We start from the raw sequence: 24,456 nt of genomic DNA, 5'->3' as shown, positions 1-24,456 counted from the left end.
TTTCTTAGGGTGGTATCGAAATCATATGTGGCAAAAGCAAAGCCATTTTTAAAAAATATATATGCAGATGTTACATTCTGTAATATGCATTATGTATGGTTAAGATACATTAAATGCGGTAAGTATACAGTTTTTTGTAGACCTTTTCCTCATTGCTGGATTTCAATAATGTCAGTTTTGATTTTTGTGAACGAGATGGTCTCATAACTCATGGGCGATCAGCTGTTCTCTGAAGTAAACAAAGCAGACACTGTAGCTGTGTCCCAATTCATTCGCCGCATTTGAAGGCCACAATTGAAGGCAGATCACATCACAGCCAGGTGACGAAAGCTGTCCCAATTCGAAGGCTGCTCCAAATGTGCAAAACAAATACAATATTTGACTTTAATCTTAGAGAGAATGTGACAATTTTATGGATAATTAAAGTCAGTAATATATCCACAAACAGAACAACCCAAAATGTAGACAGGCTGTGAATGTTGCCTGGTTTTCAGTCATGAATATCAGGGTACAAGCAGGGTTCATTGGACTGTTAATGTTAGCTTGGTTATTTAACTGCATCTGTTCCGTGGTGTGGAGTCAAAAAGACTTTAATGTTTGTTCGGAGTCAAACATGTGGTCACTGTACCAGCTGGGAACTCTTTTTATTTAGTATTCATAATAACATGAACAGAAAATACTCTTTCACTTTTGCTGTTTTGTAGTAGTGTATATGACCCGAGCCTGTCACCTTTCTGTCTGCCCTGCACTTTTCCCTTCTCTCTCTTTTTCTTTCTCTGTGACCGTTAAATAAAAGCATGAACATCTATTTATATGTTACACTTGTGTTTGAATCCTGCAGCTTATCACACATTTGATTTCCATGTCTGAGAACTGCAAGTGTCTGGAATCAGAACAGACTGAGGAACCCACTGCTATAGATCATCTTTGAGGCTTTGCATCCCCGATGATCCACCAGGAGAAACTCAGCAGTGTCTGAGGAAGAAGAGGAACACCAGCATCAGCAGAGAGATGGGGAGAATAGACACTGTTCTCTCTCTGTGAAGGACTGACCCCCCCCCCCCTTCAATTACTTGCTACAAGCGGGACCGCTTGTAGTAAGTAATTGAATTATGGAGCACACTTCATTTTAATGATGTTAACTTTCTCTAAAGGGTAAGAACCAATTATGTTGGTTCTGAAACTGTCCAACAGGGCTGTTGGACAGTTGCCTGTCCGAGGCCAGCTAAAGTTCCCTGGCTGGGACGAGGTTTTGGGGCAGAAGGCTGTCAGAGAGAGCACTTCGGATTTTGACCAATTTACTCTATATCCAGATATATTAGAGAACCGGTTAATAATTCTAAATAGAGCAGTTAGAAAGCATTCTGGCTGTGATATCAGGACCAGAGCATAGAGCATCAATTTATGATTGTTACTGTGAACCTGGATACCTGGAGAATCAGGGTATTGTTGCTGCTAGAGGCTCTAAAGTGTCAAGATCATTCTCATCAATCTCTCCAGTCCTTTATTACTCAGCTGGAAAAATCTCATTCTTGAGAGCTTTAAGGTCACGTGAAATGCTTTGAGAATAAAAGTCCACTATTGTCCTTTAAACAGGGGTTTAGAAAATCATCCTAACAAAACACACCCATAAAGAATACAACATTCCTACAGACATATTAATTCCCCTTGATCTAGACAATTTAAATCCTTAATTCAACAAAAGCTAGAGCAAAAAGCAGAGGACTCAATGGGCAGCCCTGTATCGTACGTCTGTGGAGGCTGAAGGACTGTGATATAGCACAATTCATTAGTATTGAAGCTCTTGGAGTGTTTGACCCACGTCATGAATTTTGAGCCAAAGCCAAATGCTTCCATTACACAAAATAGAAAATGCCACTCTACCCTGTTGAATGCTTTCTCTGCATCTGGGGAGAGGGCTATAGCTGGAGAAGAGTCCCATGTTGGGGATTTATTCCGGGTTGCCCACATAATATCAATTAGATGTCTAGTATTATCAGCAGAGTTGTGAGTCCGAATAAAGCCAACTTGGTCAGGGGGTACTAGGCAAGTCATGACCTTATCTAATCTGGTTGCTAGTACTTTGGCTAAAATTTTGCAGTCACAGTTGATCAAGCTTATTGGTCTATAACTCTTACAGTCAAGTGAGTCTTTGTTTTTCTTGAAGGCAAAGGAAATAAGTGACACTGACAGTGTTGGTGGCTGGCAGCCCTTGTCCAGGGCCTCATCAAACATTTGCAGGAGTAAAGGGGAGAGGTCCTCTGCAAAGTTCCTGTAAAATTCTGTTGTGAACCCATCTAACTCAGGGGCCTTGTCAGTTGGGAGGTTTCTGATTACCCTTAAGATCTCATCCTTTCAAAATGGAGCATCCAGCAAGTCCAGCTGTGCCATGTCACGCATAAGGGTTACAGCATCCAAACCCTCGCAGCCTTCTGGAAAGCCACCAAAGAGCAGGTTGTTTCTCCGTCCTCTGTTTTCGAGGATGTGTAATTTCTGTTGTAGAGCATTCCCCTCATCACTGGTAGCAGGGGGATTTTCTTTTAGAGCTCTGCTAGCCTCCTCAAGGAAATCCAAGCAAGACTCAGCATTGCTTATTCCAGTAGCCATATCCGCCAGCTTACCCTCCACTGCCCTCGTAGCAGTTTGGATTGCATTGAGTTTGCTCTCTTGTGTCTCTGAGGTTTTCTTAAGTAGTGCGTAAATACTTGCAGTCTTTGGCCATTTGTTCAGTTGCTGCAATTTGAGTAATATCTGATTTTGAAGGTGAGGGTGGCCACACATCATTAGCTTTCTGCGGGCTTCCTTCTTGGTGTCAAAGTGTGATTTTTGTGAGTCTTCAAGCTTCCCACTGTCCTAAGATGGTATTTTGAATATGTTGTGTAGCGCAATGCTCTAAGTCTAAGCAAAGTAGCTGTCACTGCAATGAGCTTCCTCAAGCTGCCATTTTGATCGCCTACGTCGCCGGACTCATAGTCTAAATGTTTTTCTGAGGATTAAGTTCAATCCATTTCAATTCAATTCAATTCAATTTTATTTATATAGTGCCAAATCACAACAACAGTTGCCTCGAGGTGCTTTATATTATAAGGTACACCCTACAATATACATACAGACAAAAAAAAAATCAATTGAACCCCTATGAGCAAGCACTTTGGTGACAGTGGGAAGGAAAAACTCCCTTTTAACAGGAACAAACCTCCGGCAGAACCAGGCTCAGGGAGAGGCGGCCATCTGCTGCAACCGGTTGGGGTGAGAGAAGGAAGACAGGATAAAAGGCATGCTGTGGAAGAGAGCAAGAGATTAATAACAAGTGTGATTCAGTGCAGATAAGTCTATTAACGCATTTTGAGTGAGAAAGGTGACTGAAAAGGAAAAACTCAATGCATCATATGAGCCCCAGCAGCCTACACCTATTGCAGCACAACAAAGGGAGGATTCAGGGTCATCTGATAAAGCCCTAACTATATGTTTTAGCAAAAAGGAAAGTTTTAAGCCTAATCTCAAAAAGTAGAGATAGCGTCTGTCTCCTGAATCCAAACTGGAAGCTGGTTCCACAGAAGAGGGGCCTGAAAACTGAAGGCTCTCCCTCCCATTCTGCTTTTAAATACTCTAGGAATAACAAATAAACCTGCAGTGCGAGAGCGAAGTGGTCTAATGGGGTGATATGGTACTAGAAGGTAGAGTTGGATGTCTCGAGACCACTTTTACGTGGTCTTGGTCTTGTCTTGGTCTCGACGGACTTTGGTCTTGGTCTTGTCTTGGTCTCGGATCCTTCAGTCTTGTCTTGGTCTCGCTGTCTCAGTCTTGCTGTTTCAGATCGACATAGTGGTCGGAAGATTTGGAGTCAACGGTATCCATGACACACAACGTAACGTTCGATAATGTGTCATGTGCAAAAGCATCAGCTCTAAGAGCCGTGCTTAGAGAGTGCTTTGTAGTGAATCAGAAGATTCGAATCCCACTGAATGAGAGCCGTCTCCTCACTTAATTTCCTTTCGCTGCTCAGCTCTTACACAGTGGCTCAGCTATGCTCCAATCCCTCCATATTGTGGCCAATCACATGCGAGGATAAAGGATAATATCATTATGTGAAAAACAGAGAGGGTGAGAGACGCGACAGTCAGGTAAGCGTGCGTCTGTCCTCTCAGTAAGTGAGTGAGACAGTAGACAGCGGTGAGGAGGGCTGTGCGAGTGCATCGCAAAAACACATAAATAAATGACACCCATAAACGAAGCAGCATCTGGCTGCAGTTTAAAGACTTTTTTGTCTCGGTCTTGGTCTCGTCTCGACTTTGTCTTGGTCTTGTCTTGGTCTCGATACCCTCTGGTCTTGATATTGTCATGGTCTTGGTTTGGGCGGTATTGACTACAAGTCTACTAGAAGGTCATTAAGATAAGATGGGACCTGATTATTTAAGACCTTGCATGTGAGGAGCAGAATTTTGAATTCAATTCTGGATTTAACAGAGAGCCAGTGAAGGGAAGCCAATACAGGAGAAATACGCTGTTTCATTCTAGCCCGTCAGTACTCTTGCTGCAGCATTTTGGAATAACTGAACGCTTTTCAGGGAGTTTTTAGGACATTTTCATAATAATTACAATAGTCCAGGCTAGAAGTAATAAATGCATGAACTAGTTTTTCAGCGTCACTCTGAGACAGGATATTTCTAATTTTAGAGATATTGCACAAATGGAAGAAAGCAGTTCTGCATATTTGTTTAATATGTGCATTAAAGGACATATCCTGGTCAAAAATGACCCCAAGGTTCCTCGCAGTGTTACTGGAGGCCAAGGTAATGCCATCCAGAGTAAGAATCTGGTTAGATACCATATTTCTAAGATTTTCGGGGCTGAGTAAAATATCCTCAGTATTATCTCAATTAAGAAGCAGAAAGTTAGAGGTCATCCAGGTCTTTATGTCTTTAAGACGTTCCTGCAGTTTAACTAAGTGGTGTGTGTTATCTGAATTCATAGATAAAGTTGGGTGTCATCTGCATAGCAGTGAAAATGAATGCTATGTCTTCTGATGATACTGCCTAAGAGAAGCATGTATAATGTAAACAGAATTGGTCCTAGCAGTGAACTCTGTGGAACTCCATAATTAACTGTAGTGTGTAAAGAGGACTCTCCATTTACATGAACAAATTGGAGTCTATTAGATAGATATGATACTATTGAGGAGTACTTGGTGAGGGGTAGTTCTTTTAGGTTCAGCAGCTAACAAGATGGTGTATCGGTCAGGATACAGGAAGGAGGACAAGAGGCTTCCACTTTGCTGGATTGTCACCGCCAGCTGTTTATTGCCACCTAGATGCTCAGTGTTGACAGCAGTCTGTAGTAACAAACAAATTGCCATGAGTATATAAATATATACAGCAACAGCTCCACTAAGATAAACATAAAATATTAAATGAAATAAACCAACACATCCATCTGAATATATATATAACATAACATGACTTGAAATATGCCAATCTTACATCTCTCGCTCCAAACACAGAAAGGACACAATTAAACACAGTGAGAATGTCATACATAGCAGAAACATCCACTCTAACTGTGAACAAAGGACTAAATAAAATTACTATATAACGGTGGCAGCCAGCGGCACATGCTTCTAATAATGAAGTGAAAAATGTGCTGCTACAACGCAGTAGAAAGTAACTGAAGCCGCGGCAAACATCAGGATCGGAAAATAAACATATTTAATAAATTTTTAAGGAAAATTACTTCCAGTCATGAACTTAACACTCAGCGAATACCGCTGAGTGGATGGCAAACAGGAACACAGCTTACGTGATGAGGTAAAACAGAACTAACACAGAAAAACAATCTCCCCTTCTGGAGTAGCAGCGCAGTACCCCAAACTTCTGCCTACATCATTTCCCGCGACTCCACACACTACTGCAGAACATAGACATAAATCTCAGAGCCTTTTATACAGCCGATATTTTTACAAGTGAGTAATGCTTCGTTAAATTTATTCTTAAGTTTGTCTCCTGATTTTTGTTTGCCATTTTAAACCATGAAATTATCAGGATTTCAGTGCTGTATATAAATTCGCAAGTGTGTCAATCATGTATTTGAATAGTTTTTGTGTATTTTGTTGTTTCAATACTTATTTCAAAATCAGAGTAAGAGCTGACCAAGGAGATGAAAATGTCAAGATTGCTGAAATGATGTTCACTGTGAGAGGCACAGGATGTGGAAGCTTCATAAGTGGAAAAAGCGTGCACAACCAGAGGTAATGCTTGTAAGATCTAAGTGACATAACATTGTTATTTCATCATGATTGACTCCAGCTGAAGTGCTGTTTGGCTGTTCTTTGTTAGTTTTTGATTGACCTTTGAGAACTTTTCTGTATTTTTTCAAATGTAGAATTGAGCGCCTATGGAGGGACGTTTGGACAGGGGTGACAGACATTTATTATGATGTACTACACAGCTTGGAGGAAGATGGATTTCTTAACATCTCAGATAGTCTTCATCTCTTCTGTGCCCATTACACCTTCCTCCCAAGACTCAAAGTGGATTTGGCCAAGTTTTCTGCTGGCTGGAATGATCATTCCATCAGGACAGAGCATAGCCTTTCACCAAACCAGCTGTGGGAACCTGGGATGCTGCAGCACCCCATCAGAGAGCCACAGAGATCTGAAGAAAATTTGGCAGTTGAGTAATAATGGCAATCTTTTTGTTTTCTTGAGTGCTATATGTAGATTTTTAAAATCATTTACATATGCTGCTTTATTTCAGGAAATCCAAATTGAGAGCATTGATTGGGAGAGTGCAGGGCTATCCCATCATAACAACCCAGGTGTTTTGGTGCCAGAAATGGAATGTCCACTGAATGCTGAAGATATTGAATCTCTACGCATTTCCATAGATCCTCTTGTGCCTTCATGTAGTTTTGGAAGAGACATTTACCGGACCACACTCTCACATGCTCTTCACCTACATCACCATCCCTGAAAGTTGCAGCTTGGCCCATCAGAGAGTAAAATTATAAGTACATGTAATTTTACAAACTGCTAGTGATAGTTTTTCTTTTAAGTAATCCCTTCTTCCAAGAAGAATAAGAACCTCTCCTTGTTTTAATGGTAATTTTCATTTTCTTACTTTCTGTTACACTCACGAACCCAAATAGATACTGACAAGCTGACACAGTCAAATGGAGGAGGGAAAGAAATCAGCAAGGACTACATTGACAAAAACTTTTTTTTTAATAATTTCAAAGGCAATAAACAGAATGCTTAAAAAACTGTAAAAGAAAAAAAAAAAAAAAAAAGATCAAGCAACACATGTCGAGTTTTTTTGTTTTACTAACATTTCATAGAACAATCAAGATGTCTGGCTGACTGATCATGCTCCTAAATATGAAAAAATGCCTGACTATAGTGGAACGCGTTTGTCATCACATGCTTGAACGCTTCATAAGTTTGCATATGTTGAACAGGTAGTTTGACTGTGTTACTACATGCTGTAACGGTTGGGTAGCAAACTTCATGTGCGCCATACTGAATATGGCATGAGTGGTTGAACTGCACAGAGACTTTGAAGTTTATCTTCTCATCTGGCAGGAAAGGAATGTGGCCTTGTCCTATGAGCCACTGTATGAATGAACTTGGGGAAAGGACGACTGGATGGTCACTGGCCTCAGGCTCTTCATCTTTTTAAAAAAAAGACAAAACAGTCATTTAGATGTCTGTGAAGGTTCTCAGTCATCCAGGTCATCGTAGTCAAAGGAGTTTGCAAAGAAAAGCGTCTGGACTTCTTTAAGTTGCTTGAAGACGTTTCACCTCTCATCCGAGAAGTCATTTAGATAAAATATTAGATACTGTTTACCTGTAACTTCACAAAGACAACTTAAAAATTTAATTACTGACAAGAGTGAACAAGCACTCATAGTGTAATCTACAGCTGTGGCCAAAGCTTTACAGAATAACAAGTATTTGTTTTCACACATTTTGCTGCTTTTGTATTTTTAGATCTTTTTGTCAAACGTTTTCTGAAGTGTACTCCAGAAACATTGGACAAAAAGATCTAAAAACACTGAAGCAGCAAACTCCATGAAAACCAAGACTTGTCGTTCTCTAAACCTTTAGCCATTCCTTACATAAAAATATGATTCCAAGTTTAACACAGAAAGACAAAATACATGGACAGTAAACTACATGTGCACTTACGTGATTCCAGCTCTTGCAAGAAGTCCTGTAGATGGTTCATAATCCTCATTCCCACCCGTTCTTTGTTGGAGCCCTTCTCGCTGAACTCAGAATTGCATGTTGCAAAAAGAAAGTCAGCATCAGCCTGGTAAGAAAGACAAAGAAAATTGTGGCTTTATCTGAATCAAGACTTGTAATTGACATCAAGGACCTATTATTTTGTCTTTATTCTAAGAAATTGTATTCTTTTGTCACACATAAGGACAGGGACTTAAATGTCTGTCTCATGCTGCTTGCTAGTTCTTCTCATTTAATCTTATAATCCTCTTTATAACTCTGTAGGTTACATGATTTTTTCATTGCACCTGATGCCTTCTGTTTGCTCTAAGCGGTTCAGGCTTTGTGGAATATTAAATAACTTAAGACTATTTTGAATATTCTTTTTCCAGTGCCACCATTAATTACATTCTCTACTATAGGACTTAAAGTATATACTGTAAAGTAAAGGTAAAGAGCACTTTGAACTGGTATTCACATTTACAAGTGGTATCCCTACTAAAGTCAACATTTACTCACCTTAACTTCCACCCCGGGGACAAACAGTGATTGGTAGATGTTTGGGTACTGGTTCAGTAGATCAGTAAGACCATAAAGTTTTAGACCATCACGTAGCTGGGAGAGAAGAGGCACCAACCGAAGTGTGGCATGAAGAACAACAGCACTAAAATGCAGAAAGAAAAAAAAAATAGCATGCTGCTAAATGAAAAAAAAAAACCTAAACTTTTTTTGGGGGGGAAACAGTAAAACAGTTTTACTGAACAATTTCTTCTTTCTTTTCAACATTAACAGGTCCATGATAGCCACAAATCAAAATTTCATCAGTGAGTTCTGTCATTTTATCTTCTGTGGCTGAATCAACCTTAAAGGACACAAACATACACATTAACATGACCAATTCCAGAGTCCTATAATTTGCAAATAACATAAGGGATGATAAAATCTGTGCTAAACATGTAATTCAAAACATTTTAGAGCAGTGAAACCTTTAAGACTTCATACCTGGGAGATAATAGAAGTATAATGAACATCACAGACATCCTCTTTCATAATGTTCTCAATCTACAGCTCTCCATTGCACAAGTACTGGTAACACCAATCTTTGAGGCAGCAGGGTGGTGGCCCACCTTGCGTCAGACTAACCGCCCAAATTTCACCAGCACTACTGTGAGAGGAGAAGAGATAAATAACATCAATCAGGTAATTTCCAATGCGTGTGTGTGTGCACACAGATGAGGACCCCAATGCATGTAAGAAAGCCCTACCGTAAGTTTCCTAGATCAAGATCCAGCAATGAATATTTGGGAGCCTTCCCAGTCTGGTCACCCTCAAATAGCCTTTGCTCCAAGCCTGCAACCATTTCTTTTAACACAAATAGTTAGTCCAGTTAAGTAGCCATTTTCACTCCTATCAATTTAGATTATATTTTAAATACGTGTACCTGTAAGGAATTCTTTCCATAATGCCCCTGTATCAATTCCTGCCTCTCCTATAAATGTGACCCTCAGCTGATTTGTAGGCAATGCCTTTTTTTGCCTCTTCCACTGTGCAAGTCCCCGCTCCACCATATTGGATCTTGAGACAGTGATACATAATTCTTCCTCTGTATTCACAGCAGTAGTTATGGCCTGCAGGATTTCATCCAGGCTAATGGAGAAAAACTGGCAATTAGAAACATGATACTGTAAACTATGTTGTGTGTATTCATGTGTATTCTTTAATGTCTTTCAGGTTTTCAAACTGAATTGTGTCACCAGCAATATGTGACTTTGACCTAACAGAAGAAGAAAATGCAGTAGACAGGCTAAGCCTTTAGGTAGCTGGATTCCTTTACATGAAGGGTACTTGGCAGAAATTGTTTGAAAACCACTGTACAGAGCATTGAAGAAAGACTACTGATGTGTACAAACCTAGAAATGCCCATCTTTTGTTGTGAAGGAAGGTTTGCATTGCTGTAATGAAAAAATGCCAGAGTAAAAACCACATCACTTGACCTCAAACATGTACTGTACAAAAGCAACAAATAAAACAATACCTCCATCCATCCATCTTCATCCGCTTTATCCGAGGCCGGGTCGCGGGGGCAGCAGCCTAAGCAGAGAAGCCCAGACCTCCCTCTCCCCAGCCACCTCCTCCAGCTTATCCGGGGGAACACCAAGGCGTTCCCAGGCCAGCCGAGAGATATAATCTCTCCAGCGTGTCCTGGGTCTGCCCCGGGGCCTCCTCCCGGTGGGACATGCCCGGAACACCTCACCCAGGAGGCGCCCAGGAGGCATCCTTGTCAGATGCCCGAACCACCTCAACTGGCTCCTTTCGATGTGGAGGAGCAGCGGCTCTACTCTGAGCCCCTCCCGGATGGCCGAACTTCTCACCCTATCTCTAAGGGAGAGGCCAGCCACCCTTCGGAGGAAGCTCATTTCTGCCGCTTGTATCCGCGATCTCGTTCTTTTGGTCACTACCCACAGCTCGTGGCCATAGGTGAGGGTAGGGACGTAGATCGACCGGTAAATTGAGAGCTTCGCTTTTACACTCAGCTCCCTCTTCACCACGACGGACCGGTGCAGCGTCCGCATCACTGCAGCCGCAGCACCAATCCGTCTGTCGATCTCCGGCTCCCTTCTCCCATCACTCGCGAAGGGAGCCGGAGATCGACAGACAGACCGGTGCAGCATCCGCATCACTGCAGCCGCAGCACCAATCCGTCTGTCGATCTCCGGCTCCCTTCTCCCATCACTCGCGAACAAGACCCCGAGATACTTAAACTCCTCCACTTGGGGCAGGAACTCATCCCCGACCCGGAGTGGGCACTCCACCCTTTTCCGGCTGAGAACCATGGCCTCAGATTTGGAGGTGCTGATCCTCATTCCCGCTGCTTCACACTCGGCTGCGAACCGTTCCAGTGCGAGCTGGAGGCCTTCACCTGATGAAGCCAACAGAACCACATCATCCGCAAAAAGCAGAGATGAGATTCTGAGGCCACCAAAGCGAAAGCCCTCCGCCACTTGGCTGCACCTAGAAATCCTGTCCATAAAAATTATGAACAGAACCGGTGACAAAGGGCAGCCCTGGCGGAGCCCATCACCCACCGGGAACGAGTCCGACTTATTGCCGGCAATGCGAACCAAACTCTTGCAATGGTTGTATAGGGATCAAATGGCCCATAGCAATGGGCCAGACACCCCATACTCCCGCAACACCTCCCACAGGACACCCCGAGGGACACGGTCGAATGCCTTCTCCAAGTCCACAAAACACATGTAGACTGGTTGGGCAAACTCCCATGCACCCTCAAGTATCCTTGAGAGGATAAAGAGCTGGTCCAGTGTTCCGCGACCAGGACGAAAACCGCATTGTTCCTCCTGTATCCGAGGTTCGACTAGTGGACGAACTCTCCTTTCCAGCACCCTGGCATAGACTTTCCCAGGGAGGCTGAGGAGTGTGATCCCCCTGTAGTTGGAACACACCCTCCGGTCTCCCTTCTTAAAGATGGGGACCACCACCCCGGTCTGCCAATCCAGGGGTACTGCCCCTGATCTCCACACAACATTGTAGAGGCGTGTCAACCAGGACAGCCCTACAACATCCAGAGCCTTCAGGAACTCGGGGCGGACCTCATCAACACCAGGGGCTCTGCCACCAAGGAGTTGTTTAACTGCCTCAGTGACCTCGCCCCCGGAAACTGGCGGGTCATTCCCCTCATCCCCAGACTCTGCTTCCTCCTCGGAAGACGTGTCAGTGGGATTAAGGAGGTCCTCGAAGTATTCCTTCCACCGCCTGACAATTTTCTCAGTCGACGTCAGCAGCGCTCCACCAGCTCCTCCGTGAATCGCTACCTTATCGTGGTGGAGGGGTTTGTGTGTCCCAGGGATCCCAGGGGCTATGTTGTCTGGGGGCTTTTGCCCCCTGGTAGGGTCTCCCATGGCAAATTGGTCCTGGGTGAGGGACCAGACAAAGAGCGATTCAGAAGACCCTTATGAAGAGAATATCGAGGGAACAGTTTACCCTGCCCGGGATAGGGATACCGGGGCCCCGCCCTGGAGCCAGGCCCGGGGAGGGTGCCCGAGGGCGAGCGTCTGGTGGCCGGGCCTTAGTCCATGGGGCCCGGCTGGGCACAGCCCGAAGAGGAGACATGGGCCCATCCTCCCGCAGGCCCACCACCCGCAGGAGGCGCCATAGGGGTCGGGTGCATTGTGTGCTGGGCGGCGGCCAGGAGCGGAGGCCCTGGCGGACTGATCCCCGGCTGCCAAGACTGGCAATAGGGACATGGAATGTCACCTCTCTGGTGGGGAAGGAGCCTGAGTTAGTGCGTGAGGTTGAGAGGTACCGGCTAGATATAGTCGGGCTCACCTCTACGCATGGCTTGGGCTCTGGAACCAGTCTCCTGGAGAGGGGCTGGACTCTGTCTCAGTCTGGAGTTGCCCCTGGTGAGAGGCGGCGGGCTGGGGTGGGTATTCTAATATCCCCTCGGCTGGCTGCCGGTACGTTGGGGTTTTTCCCGGTGGATGAGAGGGTTTGTTCCCTGCGCCTTAGGGTCGGGGAATGGGTCCTGACTGTCATCTGCGCTTATGCGCCGAGTGGCAGTTCAGAGTACCCAGCCTTCTTAGAGTCCCTGGGGGGGTTGCTGGAAGGTGCCTCATCTGGAGACTCTGTTGTCCTGCTGGGAGACTTCAATGCTCACGTGGGTAACAACAGCGAGACCTGGAGGGGCGTGATTGGGAGGAACGGCCTCCCTGATCTGAATCCGAGCGGTGTTTTGTTATTGGACTTCTGTGTAAATCACAGTTAGGCCATAACGAACACCTTGTTCGAACATAAGAGTGTCCATAAGTGGACGTGGCACCAGGACGCTCTAGGCCACAGGTCGATGATCGATTTTGTAATCATATCACCAGACCTGCGACCATATGTTCTGGACACTCGGGTAAAGAGAGGGGCTGAGCTGTCAACTGATCACCACCTGGTGGTGAGTTGGATCAGGTGGCGGGGGAGGACGCTGGACAGACCCGGTGCACCTAAACGCGTAGTGAGGGTGTGCTGGGAACGTCTAGCAGAGGCCCCAGTCCGCGAGATCTTCAACGCACACCTCCGGCAGAGCTTCAACAGCATTCCGAGGGAGACTGGGGACATTGAGTCCGTATGGACCATGTTCAGCGTCTCCATCGCCGAAGCTGCTGCATTGAGCTGCGGCCGCAAGGTGGTTGGTGCCTGCCGTGGTGGTAATCCCGAACCAAATGGTGGACACCAGAGGTGAAGGGAGCCACCAGGCTGAAGAAGGAGTCCTATCGGGCTTGGTTAGCCTGTGGGACTCCGGAGGCAGCCGACAGGTATCGACAGGCCAAGCGGAATGCGGCTCGGGCAGTGGCTGAAGCAAAAACTCGGGTGTGGGAGGAGTTCGGAGAGGCCATGGAAAAAGAAAACAATACCTTTAAAACTTAAAAGCTTAAAAGAGAACTTCTTCACCGTGTTGCAAGTACTTCTGTAAGACTTAAACAATTAAAAGATGTTATGGCAACAATGACAAAACCTAATGCAAAAAAAACTTCTATAAGGATCAAAACCAAAGTATAACATACATGGCACAATCAGTAACAAAGCATAAAATGCTGTCTATCAAAACATAAATAAATACGTGGAAAGCAAAAGGCTTGTAGGGAAATCCTCAAACATACGTTGGAAGCCATATTAAAAGACTGCATTACCTCTCACAACACTCGCTTGCATGTGCCTCCACCTCATTCTGAGGAAATGTCTCACCGCAGACAGGGCACACAATTTGCAACAGGAAACAATATGAACGATAGAGTCAATAATGCCTCAAAGACAGACATTCAACACATTGCACTCAACATTACCTTTGCATTTGAGGACAAAATAATGACATCTTCCTCCACATGCTGTCAAGACAAGCAAAGAAAGGGGGAAAAAACAGCAACTTTAAAAGAATGGAATTGTGACGTGATTGCATACTTCTGATTGTTGCTTATCTGTCAACTTTCATTACAAATACAGCTTACATAGGCTACCCACTTTAAATATAAGGAATAAATCCAACCTCTAATAATGAACCTCTTCAAATTGGCTACGGTAGGAGACTTTAATCAAACTTATTGCAATTTTCTCCCCATTCAATTTATGGCATCATATTTATGTTCCCGTTTTTGTCATGCACAGTCAAATAGATAAAGGTTAAAGGGGTACCAAACTTCACCTTTAGATGTGAGTTAAGTTGATCGTCTTCTCTATGTGGTATGGGATGTGGTGCGTCCTCTGGGTCTTCATTACAAGTCTGATAAAGGAGAGTAGCAAGTACAAATTTAATAAATTACCTACAGAAACACAACCAAGTGTAGTGACATCCACAACATTGGACATAGAGCTCCTGACTGATAAAAACATTTTCAAAAACACGTTTCAGTCATTACGTAGTTTTATAGGACACAGCTAGGTGTAATGTGATCTCCCAGACTCATCCATGGAATGGGACTGTACACACCTCCTGTGCATTAGTATCTGAAGGCTGACATGTTTCAACATGCAGTGCTAAGAGTTGAAGTGGGTAGCTGGTTTGACATGAGTGGCACATCGCCTTTGGCATATTGGAGAAGGAGCTGGAGTCAGGGGGGCACCGGCTGAGTGTGTAGCTCTTCCTGGATTGGAGGAATGTATAGGACAGTCTTTCCCCCTGCACTTGCATTCTTTAGCAGTGACCCAGTATATTCACTGTCCTCAGGAGACACCATATTTAGTTTCCGAGAACCCCATCCACCTGTCGAGAAAAGTGAATGACTCAGTACTATTCAAAATGTGGCAGTACACATCGCAGTGCATTCATGGTCATGATATCATCCAAATTCTTCTATAACTATCAATTCAAAAGTTGGAATGGCCATTAAGAGGTTTTTTCTACCTGCTCCTTTGTAAATCAGCCAGCCCCCAGAAACACTTTCCAGTTTTGGATACAGATCTTTGAGTCTTGAACATACCTTTGAAATAAATCATCGACTACCAAATTAATTGACTCTGAATAAAGACAAACACTTTTTGATCGTTAACTTACAACAAATATATTTTCCTGTCAATGTGGAGCAGTACCTTACCTCATCATGACTGTAGTTGTCAGGTATCAGTGTTGACCTACGTCCCAAACCAGCTTGCAGATGGACAAATTCTTCACTGCCTTTTGGAGTAGACTGAACAAACTTGGGTAAGAGATAAAAATTAAGTTGTATTTCTTTAACTGGTGTGAATTGGTTGGCAGGCCCTCGAAAGCACCGGCGCTTTGCTTTGTTTCCATAAAGAGCAGGAAAAGACCTGTGAAGACATGTTGTAAGTTGATATAAAATAATAGAATTGTACATCTTAACAAGTTATGGGTATTGAGAACTTAAATAAGTAAGTGTAAGGAACAACAAGTCTGACAAAGGAACAAATACAACAAGGAACCTAGTCATTTCTGCGTGGATACTTGGTCGGCCATCTCTCCCTCTCTCCTGACTCGTTTCCTGTCTGCTAGAATGACACAATTTTCAGAGTATGCATCACATCATTTTATGCTAACTAATTAATATAGTACAACAGTAAAACACGTGTCAAATGATTCAAAAGTTATTTGGTAATCTGTGCATGTGTTGTTTGTGTCTAGTTTCACAAAACCTGGGAGGCTCTTGGTGAGTCTGAACACTGGGCCGAACAGTGGTAGATGTAGAAGTTAGTAAATTTAGCAGGTGTGTTGTTGACCTGACAATTTCTGAACTGTCTGCCTGTCAAACACAACAATTGAGGAGTATGTTAAGAGTACTGTGTAATTAATCATACACTATGTAACAGAAGAGTTATATATCATATCACACCGAGGTGATCAGTAATGATCCAGACAGTGATAAGTGTTAGACTAAATATTCACTGTAGCTAAGGTTTTTAAGTAAGCTAAAGAGTTGGGATGCTGTGTAAGACGTAAGTAAACCCAAACAGCAATGGTTTTGACATTCTTTTGCACGTTTTCCTACTGTAGGGGCCTCTGCAAGTGTAGAGGACTCTGGAAGGCTACAAGATGACAACTTTGGAATTCTATTGAAATGAGTCTTTCACATTTGGTTGTCAACGCTGAACCCAGGGCAATTTATGCTAAATTAGTGTTTTTAGCTAACAGCTACAACAAGCATAAACGTTACTGTACGGGTATTATTTGTTAATATGACGCTTGTTCTTATACATGTAATACATTTATTACCAACCTGAGAGTTTCTCAACTGGTCTTTCGACATCACGAATGTCTTCAGAAGAATTACTCCAGCTCCAGCTCAAGATGCCGTAGATTGCCACTTGCGGTCCGCTAGTAAAACGAAGTTCGATTACTCTGCGCTCGATTATGCTTGAACCAGATGTAAGTTCCAAAAAACTGAATTTTGGAACTGAAATTGAATTGTAGAACTGAAACTGAATGATGAGAAGTGAAACTGAAATTATTCGAGAGCTAAATTTTTGAAGGATAAAATGCAGTTTCAAAGCAAATGAATTCATTTTCAAAATATAAAATTCAATTTGAATTTAGTGATGATCATTTTCAAACCATAAATTCAATTTCAAATTAGACTAATTCAAATTCAGTTTTCAAAAGCATTTTTTCAAGTTACAATTCAGATTCAATCTGAGCAATTCAAATTCAAATTTAACTTATTCAAATTCAGTTTCTGATGGCACAGATTTCTGCCCATATATTGTACACACCCAGGACATCAGGTGTTTACCCTGCTGTCTGGCAGGAGATTCAGGCTGCTCACAGACAAACAGACTCAAGGTTCTCAATAGATCAAATCATTTTAAAAAAAGCTGGATCAATTAACACAGGTTTTCAAACACTGCTGATTTTATTTTATTTTTTTGTATCAGTAGAAACTACAGCATAATGGTAGTTCCAGCAGTAGCAGGAAGTGCCGTAGCAGACTATGGGCGCAGGAGGCTAATGAGGAGCTGGAGTATCTGGGCAATCCTAGGATCGATAGTGGTGGTAGCTCCAGCAGTGGTAGTAGTAGCTCCGGTTGTAGTTGTAGCACCAGCAGTGGTAGTAGTAGCTGCGGTTGTAGTTGTAGCTCCAGCAGTGGTAGTAGTAGCTGCGGTTGTAGTTGTAGCACCAGCAGTGGTAGTAGTAGCAGCTGTTGTAGTAGCACCAGCAGTGCTAGTAGTAGCGGCGGTTGTAGTTGTAGCCTGTAAGAAAATGACATATTTTGCTATCAAATTTGCAGTACAGAGAATGGTCCTTTAGTGATGTAACAATAACACGCAGTTAGGTGTCTCAATTGCTGAACTCTGGAAGACAGATAATATCCTCACCCGAGTAGTGACACCATGGTTCTCATGAGAGCCAGAATGTCTGTGCCAGTGACCAAAATGTCCAAAAGTCTACACAAATTAAATATTTTGAATGTGTTAACTAAATATCACAGTACATTATACACTCTTACACTACAAGGGACAAAACTGATGCAGTCTTCAACACTCAGACACTTACAGGATTTGCCAGAGCCAGGCTCAGCAGGCATCCAAACAGAAACACAACCTTGATCATGGTTTCAGGGATTTCACCTGATGAACAAATATCAGTAATGCAGATGAGTGTCTATTCTAAAACAAAAGTAGACTCATCATCCTACCAACATTATACTGAAAGCACAGAAACAGTGAAAGAATGATAAGTTACCGGCAGGTCTTCACAACCTCAGCAGACTGTCTGAAAGATGACAATGTTGTCCTGAATTAGGAGCTTTCCTTTTATACAGTTACAGGAGTGTGTTTAATCCCATTAGCATACTGTGCTGTTGGGACATTGCAGTTATTACGAGATCTTCCATCTTCATATTTCAAAATGAAGGAACACATTGGGAAATAAACTGAGACACATCTGGCTCATGTTGTTTGATGTATGTGATAGCTGTTGTCTGAATTTATGTGTCACACTTAACCTGTGTAGTCTCAATATTACATTTAATTTTCAATGAATTTCCAGGAATATCCAGTGAGAAGTTGTCAAAATGTTTTGATTTTTAGCTGCAAAATGTGAAATCTTTTCTGTTTAAAGGGATTATCCCACGGACTTACTGTCCATTGTCCATGCAAGACTTGGTTGTAAGCTCATTGCTATTTGGAAATACTGAATTATTATGCATCAGACATGATGAATTGGCACAGCTTAAAGTTGTTTGTACATCCTCTTTATAATATGCTGTGCAATTTTGAAATATGCTTTGTACAAAGAACAACTCAGTTAGATATTTCTTAATGTTGTCTCTCTATTTAAAAAAATCTATTTGGTGCAAATGTTTAAATCTGTGTTTGGAGACTCATTTTTGAGATCTATCTAGGAGAAAATTTATATACATATATATATCTGACATCTTCCCACATCAACTAAGGCAGGGGTCTGCAACCTTTAACACCCAAAGAGCCACTTGGACCCGGTTTCCACGCAAAAGAAAACACTGGGAGCCGCAAATACTTTTTGAAATCTAAAATGAAGATAACACTGTATATATTGTTTTTTTACCTTTGTGCTTTGTGTGAACAACTAAAGTAAGTAAGTAAAGTTTATTTATTAAGCGCTTTTCACAGACAGGCAGTCACAAAGCGCTGTACACAAATATTAAAATAAACAATACAATCAATAGACATTATACACAATGTAAAAGATCAAATGTAAATAATGTAAAGAATATAAAATACGTAGATCAACAATAGGCTTGTTTGAACAGAAAGGTTTAACTGCTTTTTAAAAGAATCCACAGAGCAACTAAGGTGTGTTGTTTATGAAATCCGTGAAGTGCTACAGAGAAAATTACATTTTATTTATGTAATTAACACATTTTGAACTCTTAAAGAAATATAACAAAAGGAAAGACACCCAGCTGAACTAAAATGATCCATGTAGCAAACAAAAACTGTTGTGAGCAGCCACCCTTTTAAAAAGTAATTGGAAAAAAAGCACTATGCCGCTAAAAAAAAAATAGATATTTGCAAAATTCTGCCTAAATATCTATTTTACCTTGTTAATGTGTGTGGCGGGGCGTGGTCTGCAGTGCCGCTGAATGGGAGTTGGACGCACCTGAGCGGCACCCGCAATCACGCCTCGCCGCCTTAAAGTCTGTGCTCTCTCTGCTATTGTGTTGTCGGGCTGTGAGCTAAAAAGCTGCAGCTGGCTGTATGCGTACAGCAACCGTGTGTGAAAAATGGTCAATAAAGAGATGCTGAAAAGCATGTTCATGCAAACATCGTCGGGTCTGCCGTGATATGTTTACAATGAGACTTCTGGTCCCGAACCTCTGCTCACAGCGTCTGCAAATCGGGGCTTTCATCTTTATGCAGGCCTGTAAGCTGTCATCTGTGAGGCGTGAGTGGTGTTTGTTTTTAACATAGTTCACGGTGGAGAACAGCTGCCGACATTATGTGGATCCGAAGATCCATAATTGGCCTACCTGGGGTTGAAAGTCTCGATAAATGCACGGCGTTTCGGCGGGTACACCGGCTTCCCCGAGTGTAACGCTTATTTTGAGCGATGAAAAAAATAATAAAATATTATTTTATTTTTATATTTCAAAATCACAACAATCTTCCAATATAGAACTACAAGTTTTTAAAAAAAGAACTAAACACAAATAAAATGCACTTCAGCTAAAGACTTCTTCTATTTTCCCAAACCACGCGGAGCCGCAGTATAAGGACTAAAGAGCCGCGGGTTGCCGACCCCTGAACTAAGGTGTGAGCCAGGTCAGCTTTACAAATTATGGGATTTGGGGGCTCTGTGAGAGAATTAGTGAGTTCAGCTTACACCTCTTACATCTACTATATTTTTATGATTTATTTTTAAAAAAAACTAAGAAAAAATGCACAAGCACAATATAAAAAATTAACTACACTCCATGATTGGACAGCTAGTAGAACCACATTTAGAACACTAACTTGAAGTCAATGTTTTCCATATGACTGTATCTGTTTCACATAATGCATAGTGTCATGTTTGGTGAAACCCAAACTTAGGTACTGGAGCAAGGTGTTGTATGTGAAAAATGAGATACAGCAGGTGATACAATGTCAAATAATCTTCCACCTCGCGTGTCTGAATGTTTTCATTTTGACATAATACTGTATTAACACAATTGATCTAAAATCAAACAAAAAACATAAAATCAGAGTAGAAAAATTTAGATTTTGTACTGTAACAACCACAAACATGTTAATTGAATCATATTTCATAACTTTAAATGCAAATATAAATTGTCAATTTTAAAATCATATGCACCAGTTTTGCAAACAAAGGTATTTGCAGCCATTTACCTTTTACCTTCTTTTTAATAACCATTTCAAACTATTTACATAACATTCAGATGTTCCGCATTCATTAAGATGCCACACAAATTATTTGTGCCACTCCAAAAAAATAATTTCTGTCCACTATAAAGGAGAACATCACAGGACTGATACCGGGAGACACCAGTCGCCTCATTGTTCTGACACACAACACAAAACTATCCACAACACTACACACTAAGTACACAAGACAACACATTAACTACACATACGCTTAACGTTACAAATCTCTCACATCTCAAAACTCCCTCTCTCTCTTTTTCTGCTGTCTTTCTTTCTCTCTCTCTCTCTCTCCCTCTCTCACTGTCACTCCTAAAACTCCTCCCTCGTCCTTAACAACCAAATGTCATGTTGCCATATCATTTTTTGATTGGTCGACATGGTGCATTTTTCCACCAACACCAAAGGGCTGTTTTTTGTTTCATTTTTTAATTTTTTGGTCATAAGCAGAGAGTGCTTGCTAGCGCTGTCCTTAAACAGTAAACGTGACGAAACTATTGAGGAAAAAACGCCGTGTATATATTGTTTATCACGACTCTGGTTTTACGTGGCCTATCAACACAATTTAAAAACTGTTATATATCACCTTGTTGCTTTGTCATCTTGAAGTGGTCATGTGATTGGCTTACCACTACTACTTTATTCTTCCTCAGTCAAACAGCAGCACTCATGTGATTGTTTTGCCCCCTAGCTACAGGTGTTGTGCCAAAAAGTGATTGTCTGCCAGAAAGTGATTGTCGTCCGTGGGACTGTAGTGCCCAGATTACTTACAGCTACTTGCGTGCAACTGATATAAGATGCAGTAAGCTAAACACAGCTTCAACTGTCTGTTTGTTGAAAAATAGTAACGTGACTGCACCGCATTTCCTTGTTAGTAACGGTAACAGCGTTGTAACGAGTTAGATTACTCGTTACTGAAAAAAGTAACGCCGTTACTTGTAACGCCCGTATTCCCTTCACTGCTCATTAATTCCAGGCTGCTTCTAAAGAATTTATGACATGTACAGTCACATAATTAGCTTTCAAGAATTTGGGGGATTTTTTTCTTTCTTTCTTATTTAGTGTAAAAAAACAGTGTACTTAGACAGATGATCCAGAGACTTACTGTCCATTGTCCATGCAAGACGTGGATGTTATGTAATCATTGTCTAAACACACTAGAAATTTCTAGTCTTGCTGCATGCTTTAAGTCAGAGGTGTTAAACATAAGGCGTGGGGGCACAGAATCGGCCCAGTAAAGACTTGAATCCAGCCCACTGAACAGCTGTAGAAAATGTGAATCAATATGTAGATTTCCAACTTTTAAGAGGGTTTTTTTTTTTTTACGGCTTTTCCTATTAATAAAACTGTCCACCCTCAGTGCCAGAAATTACCTAACACTGAAACAAATAAGTGACAGGGAAGTTCCTGTTTTTCCACTGCAACCAAATCCACAGTAAGTTAACAAAATTTTATATTCCATAACTACCATAATGACAATGAAGAGTTATCTCTCTCTAGTAGTGATGGTAAATTTGATTCTTTTTACTTAATCGAGTTTTAATGAGTCACTCACCAAAGTGAATCGGGTTTTTTGAGTCATTTGAGTCACTGAGTCAGTTGACCAGAGAGTGCAAAAAATGTACATTTTCACTCAAACTTAATTTGTTTCTCTTTTAATGTAAATCCTACTGCTAAGATGAGTGATTCTTAAAGAAAACAACTATTTTATATAGCAAAAAAGAGCAAAAGAATTTCTAAAGGGAACATTTCTTTTGTTTATTTTTATTTTATTAGTATTTTCCTTACATGTGTCAAATATATATTTTCTCATCTAAATGTCCACTGGCGCTGTGAGCCAGGGGGCGGTAGTGCGCCTTAACATTGGTTGCCAACCAAGAAGAAGAAGAAGTAGCTGCGAGCCAGGAGGGAGGGGGTGAGCGAGTCACGAGTGATTCGCTTGCTCTATGATTCAGCACAGGAGGGAGGGGGTTAGTGAGTCCTGAGTGATTTGCTTACACTACGATTCAGCACAGGAGGGAGGGGGTTAGTGAGTCCTGAGTGATTTGCTTCCCCTACGATTCAGCGCAGGAAGGGAGGGGGTGAGTAGCTCAAATGTGCTGTTAGCATGTTAGCAGAGCAATGCTACTGTGAACCGAGGAGCTATTGTCTTGATGTGAGCTTCTACTTAGGGTTTTTTCTTCCAGTTGAGAGCAGAAATGTTTTTGTTAAGATACTGGATGTTGTGTTTTTCTTCACAATTTGAATTATAAGCTAGATATATTTCTACTAATGAAATTAGTTTGCTAACAGCAACAGGGATGAGTCAGTGAGTCAGTTGCGCTTGTGAATCATGATTCATGAGTCAGTAAAGTGATTCTCGAGTACTGAACGATTCGGTCATGATTCGCGCATCACTACTCTCTAGTGGGAGATACGTTTCATCACTGATTCAAGTGACTTCTTCAGCCTCTGCTAACTACACATTTCCCCAACCTTATAAAGAGTACATTTGAGTAATAACTAAAACTAGCACCACTGGCAAACAATGGGCTGTGAGGTCACTCTCTGGTTCTCAGTAGATCAAACCATTTTAAAGGAGCTGGATCAATTAACACAGGTTTTCATATATTGTTGATTTTTTATTTTTATTTTGCATCAGTAGAAGCTAAAGTATAATGGTAGTTCCAGCAGTAGCAGACTATGGGTTCAGGAGGCTATTGAGGAGCTGGAGTAACTGGGCGATCCTGGGATCGATAGTGGTGGTAGCAGCAGCAGTGGTAGTAGTAGCTGCGGTTGTAGTTGTAGCTCCAGCAGCAGTTGTAGTAGCACCAGCAGTGCTAGTACTAGCGGCGGTTGTAGTTGTAGCACCAGCAGCAGTGGTTGTAGTAGCACCAGCAGTGCTAGTAGTAGCGGCGGTTGTAGTTGTTGCCTGTAAGAAAATGACATATTTTGCTATCAAATCTGCAGTACAGAGAATGATCCTTTAGTAATGTAACAATAACACGCAGTTAGGTGTCTCAATTGCTGAACTCTGGAAGACCGATAATATCCTCACCCGAGTAGTGACACCATGGTTCTCATGAGAGCCAGAATGTCTGTGCCAGTGACCAAAATGTCCAAAAGTCTACACAAATTAAATATTTTGAATGTGTTAACTGAATATCACAGTACATTATACACTCTTACACTACAAGGGACAAAACTGATGCAGTCTTCAACACTCAGACACTTACAGGATTTGCCAGAGCCAGGCTCAGCAGGCATCCAAACAGAAACACAACCTTGATCATGGTTTCAGGGATTTCACCTGATGAACAAATATCAGTAATGCAGATGAGTGTCTATTCTAAAACAAAAGTAGACTCATCATCCTACCAACATTATACTGAAAGCACAGAAACAGTGAAAGAATGATAAGTTACCGGCAGGTCTTCACAACCTCAGCAGACTGTCTGAAAGATGACAATGTTGTCCTGAATTAGGAGCTTTCCTTTTATACAGTTACAGGAGTGTGTTTAATCCTATTAGCATACTGTGCTGTTGGGACATTGCAGTTATTACGAGATCTTCCATCTTCATATTTCAAAATGAAGGAACACATTGGGAAATAAACCGAGACACATCTGGCTCATGTTGTTTGATGTATGTGATACCTGTTGTCTGAATTTATGTGTCACACTTAACCTGTGTAGTCTCAATATTACATTTAATTTTCAATGAATTTCCAGGAATATCCAATGAGAAGTTGTTAAAACGTTTTGATTTTTAGCTGCAAAATGTGAAATCTTTTCTGTTTAAAGGGATTATCCCACAGACTTACTGTCCATTGTCCATGCAAGACTTGGTTGTAAGCTCATTGCTATTTGGAAATAATGAATTATTATGCATCAGACATGATG

The 24,456-nt window shown here is 41.9% G+C and overlaps 3 protein-coding genes and 2 long non-coding RNA genes across 6 annotated transcripts; 1 reads left to right on the top strand and 4 right to left on the bottom strand.

Moving 5' to 3' along the window:
• The first annotated feature begins 6,130 nt into the window (after positions 1-6,130).
• Positions 6,131-7,265, top strand: LOC109202455 (uncharacterized). Its single transcript, XR_002062372.2, has 3 exons — positions 6,131-6,244; positions 6,379-6,667; positions 6,753-7,265. It is a non-coding gene; the product is annotated as an uncharacterized LOC109202455 (long non-coding RNA).
• Positions 7,266-7,344: 79 nt separating this feature from the next.
• LOC100694271 (uncharacterized) lies at positions 7,345-10,298 on the bottom strand. 2 transcript variants are annotated; one of them, XR_002062371.2, is made up of 8 exons: positions 10,254-10,298; positions 10,129-10,170; positions 9,660-9,865; positions 9,484-9,580; positions 9,221-9,383; positions 8,738-8,882; positions 8,183-8,306; positions 7,386-7,665 (listed from the first exon to the last, which is right to left on the bottom strand). It is a non-coding gene; the product is annotated as an uncharacterized LOC100694271 (long non-coding RNA). The 2 variants fall into 2 exon arrangements; XR_003220343.1 differs by lacking the exons at positions 9,484-9,580; positions 9,660-9,865; positions 10,129-10,170; positions 10,254-10,298 and having other exon boundaries at positions 7,345-7,665; positions 9,221-9,473.
• A 4,087-nt stretch (positions 10,299-14,385) lies between these two features.
• Positions 14,386-16,569, bottom strand: LOC109202659 (uncharacterized). The gene is made up of 7 exons (XM_025907655.1): positions 16,453-16,569; positions 15,872-15,978; positions 15,662-15,724; positions 15,316-15,529; positions 15,126-15,201; positions 14,712-14,984; positions 14,386-14,504 (listed from the first exon to the last, which is right to left on the bottom strand). Exons 1-6 carry the CDS (start codon positions 16,480-16,482, stop codon positions 14,833-14,835), a joined length of 642 nt encoding a protein of 213 aa, XP_025763440.1. The 5' UTR covers positions 16,483-16,569; the 3' UTR covers positions 14,386-14,504; positions 14,712-14,832.
• Positions 16,570-17,066: 497 nt separating this feature from the next.
• On the bottom strand, positions 17,067-17,981 carry LOC102079162 (spore coat protein SP65-like). The gene is made up of 4 exons (XM_005458722.2): positions 17,916-17,981; positions 17,727-17,800; positions 17,549-17,617; positions 17,067-17,422 (listed from the first exon to the last, which is right to left on the bottom strand). Exons 2-4 carry the CDS (start codon positions 17,781-17,783, stop codon positions 17,162-17,164), a joined length of 387 nt encoding a protein of 128 aa, XP_005458779.1. The 5' UTR covers positions 17,784-17,800; positions 17,916-17,981; the 3' UTR covers positions 17,067-17,161.
• Positions 17,982-23,196: 5,215 nt separating this feature from the next.
• On the bottom strand, positions 23,197-24,081 carry LOC109202643 (spore coat protein SP96-like). The gene is made up of 4 exons (XM_019360473.2): positions 23,980-24,081; positions 23,791-23,864; positions 23,613-23,681; positions 23,197-23,486 (listed from the first exon to the last, which is right to left on the bottom strand). The coding sequence occupies exons 2-4, from the start codon at positions 23,845-23,847 to the stop codon at positions 23,256-23,258; spliced, it is 357 nt and encodes a 118-aa protein (XP_019216018.1). The 5' UTR covers positions 23,848-23,864; positions 23,980-24,081; the 3' UTR covers positions 23,197-23,255.
• Between the last annotated feature and the right edge of the window lie 375 nt (positions 24,082-24,456).

This window comes from Oreochromis niloticus, linkage group LG6, assembly GCF_001858045.2.
Source record: "Oreochromis niloticus isolate F11D_XX linkage group LG6, O_niloticus_UMD_NMBU, whole genome shotgun sequence".
Taxonomy (NCBI): Eukaryota; Metazoa; Chordata; class Actinopteri; order Cichliformes; family Cichlidae; genus Oreochromis; species Oreochromis niloticus.
The sequence above is the reverse complement of the archived record's forward strand: the minus strand, read 5'-3'. Positions and strand labels throughout refer to the sequence as shown.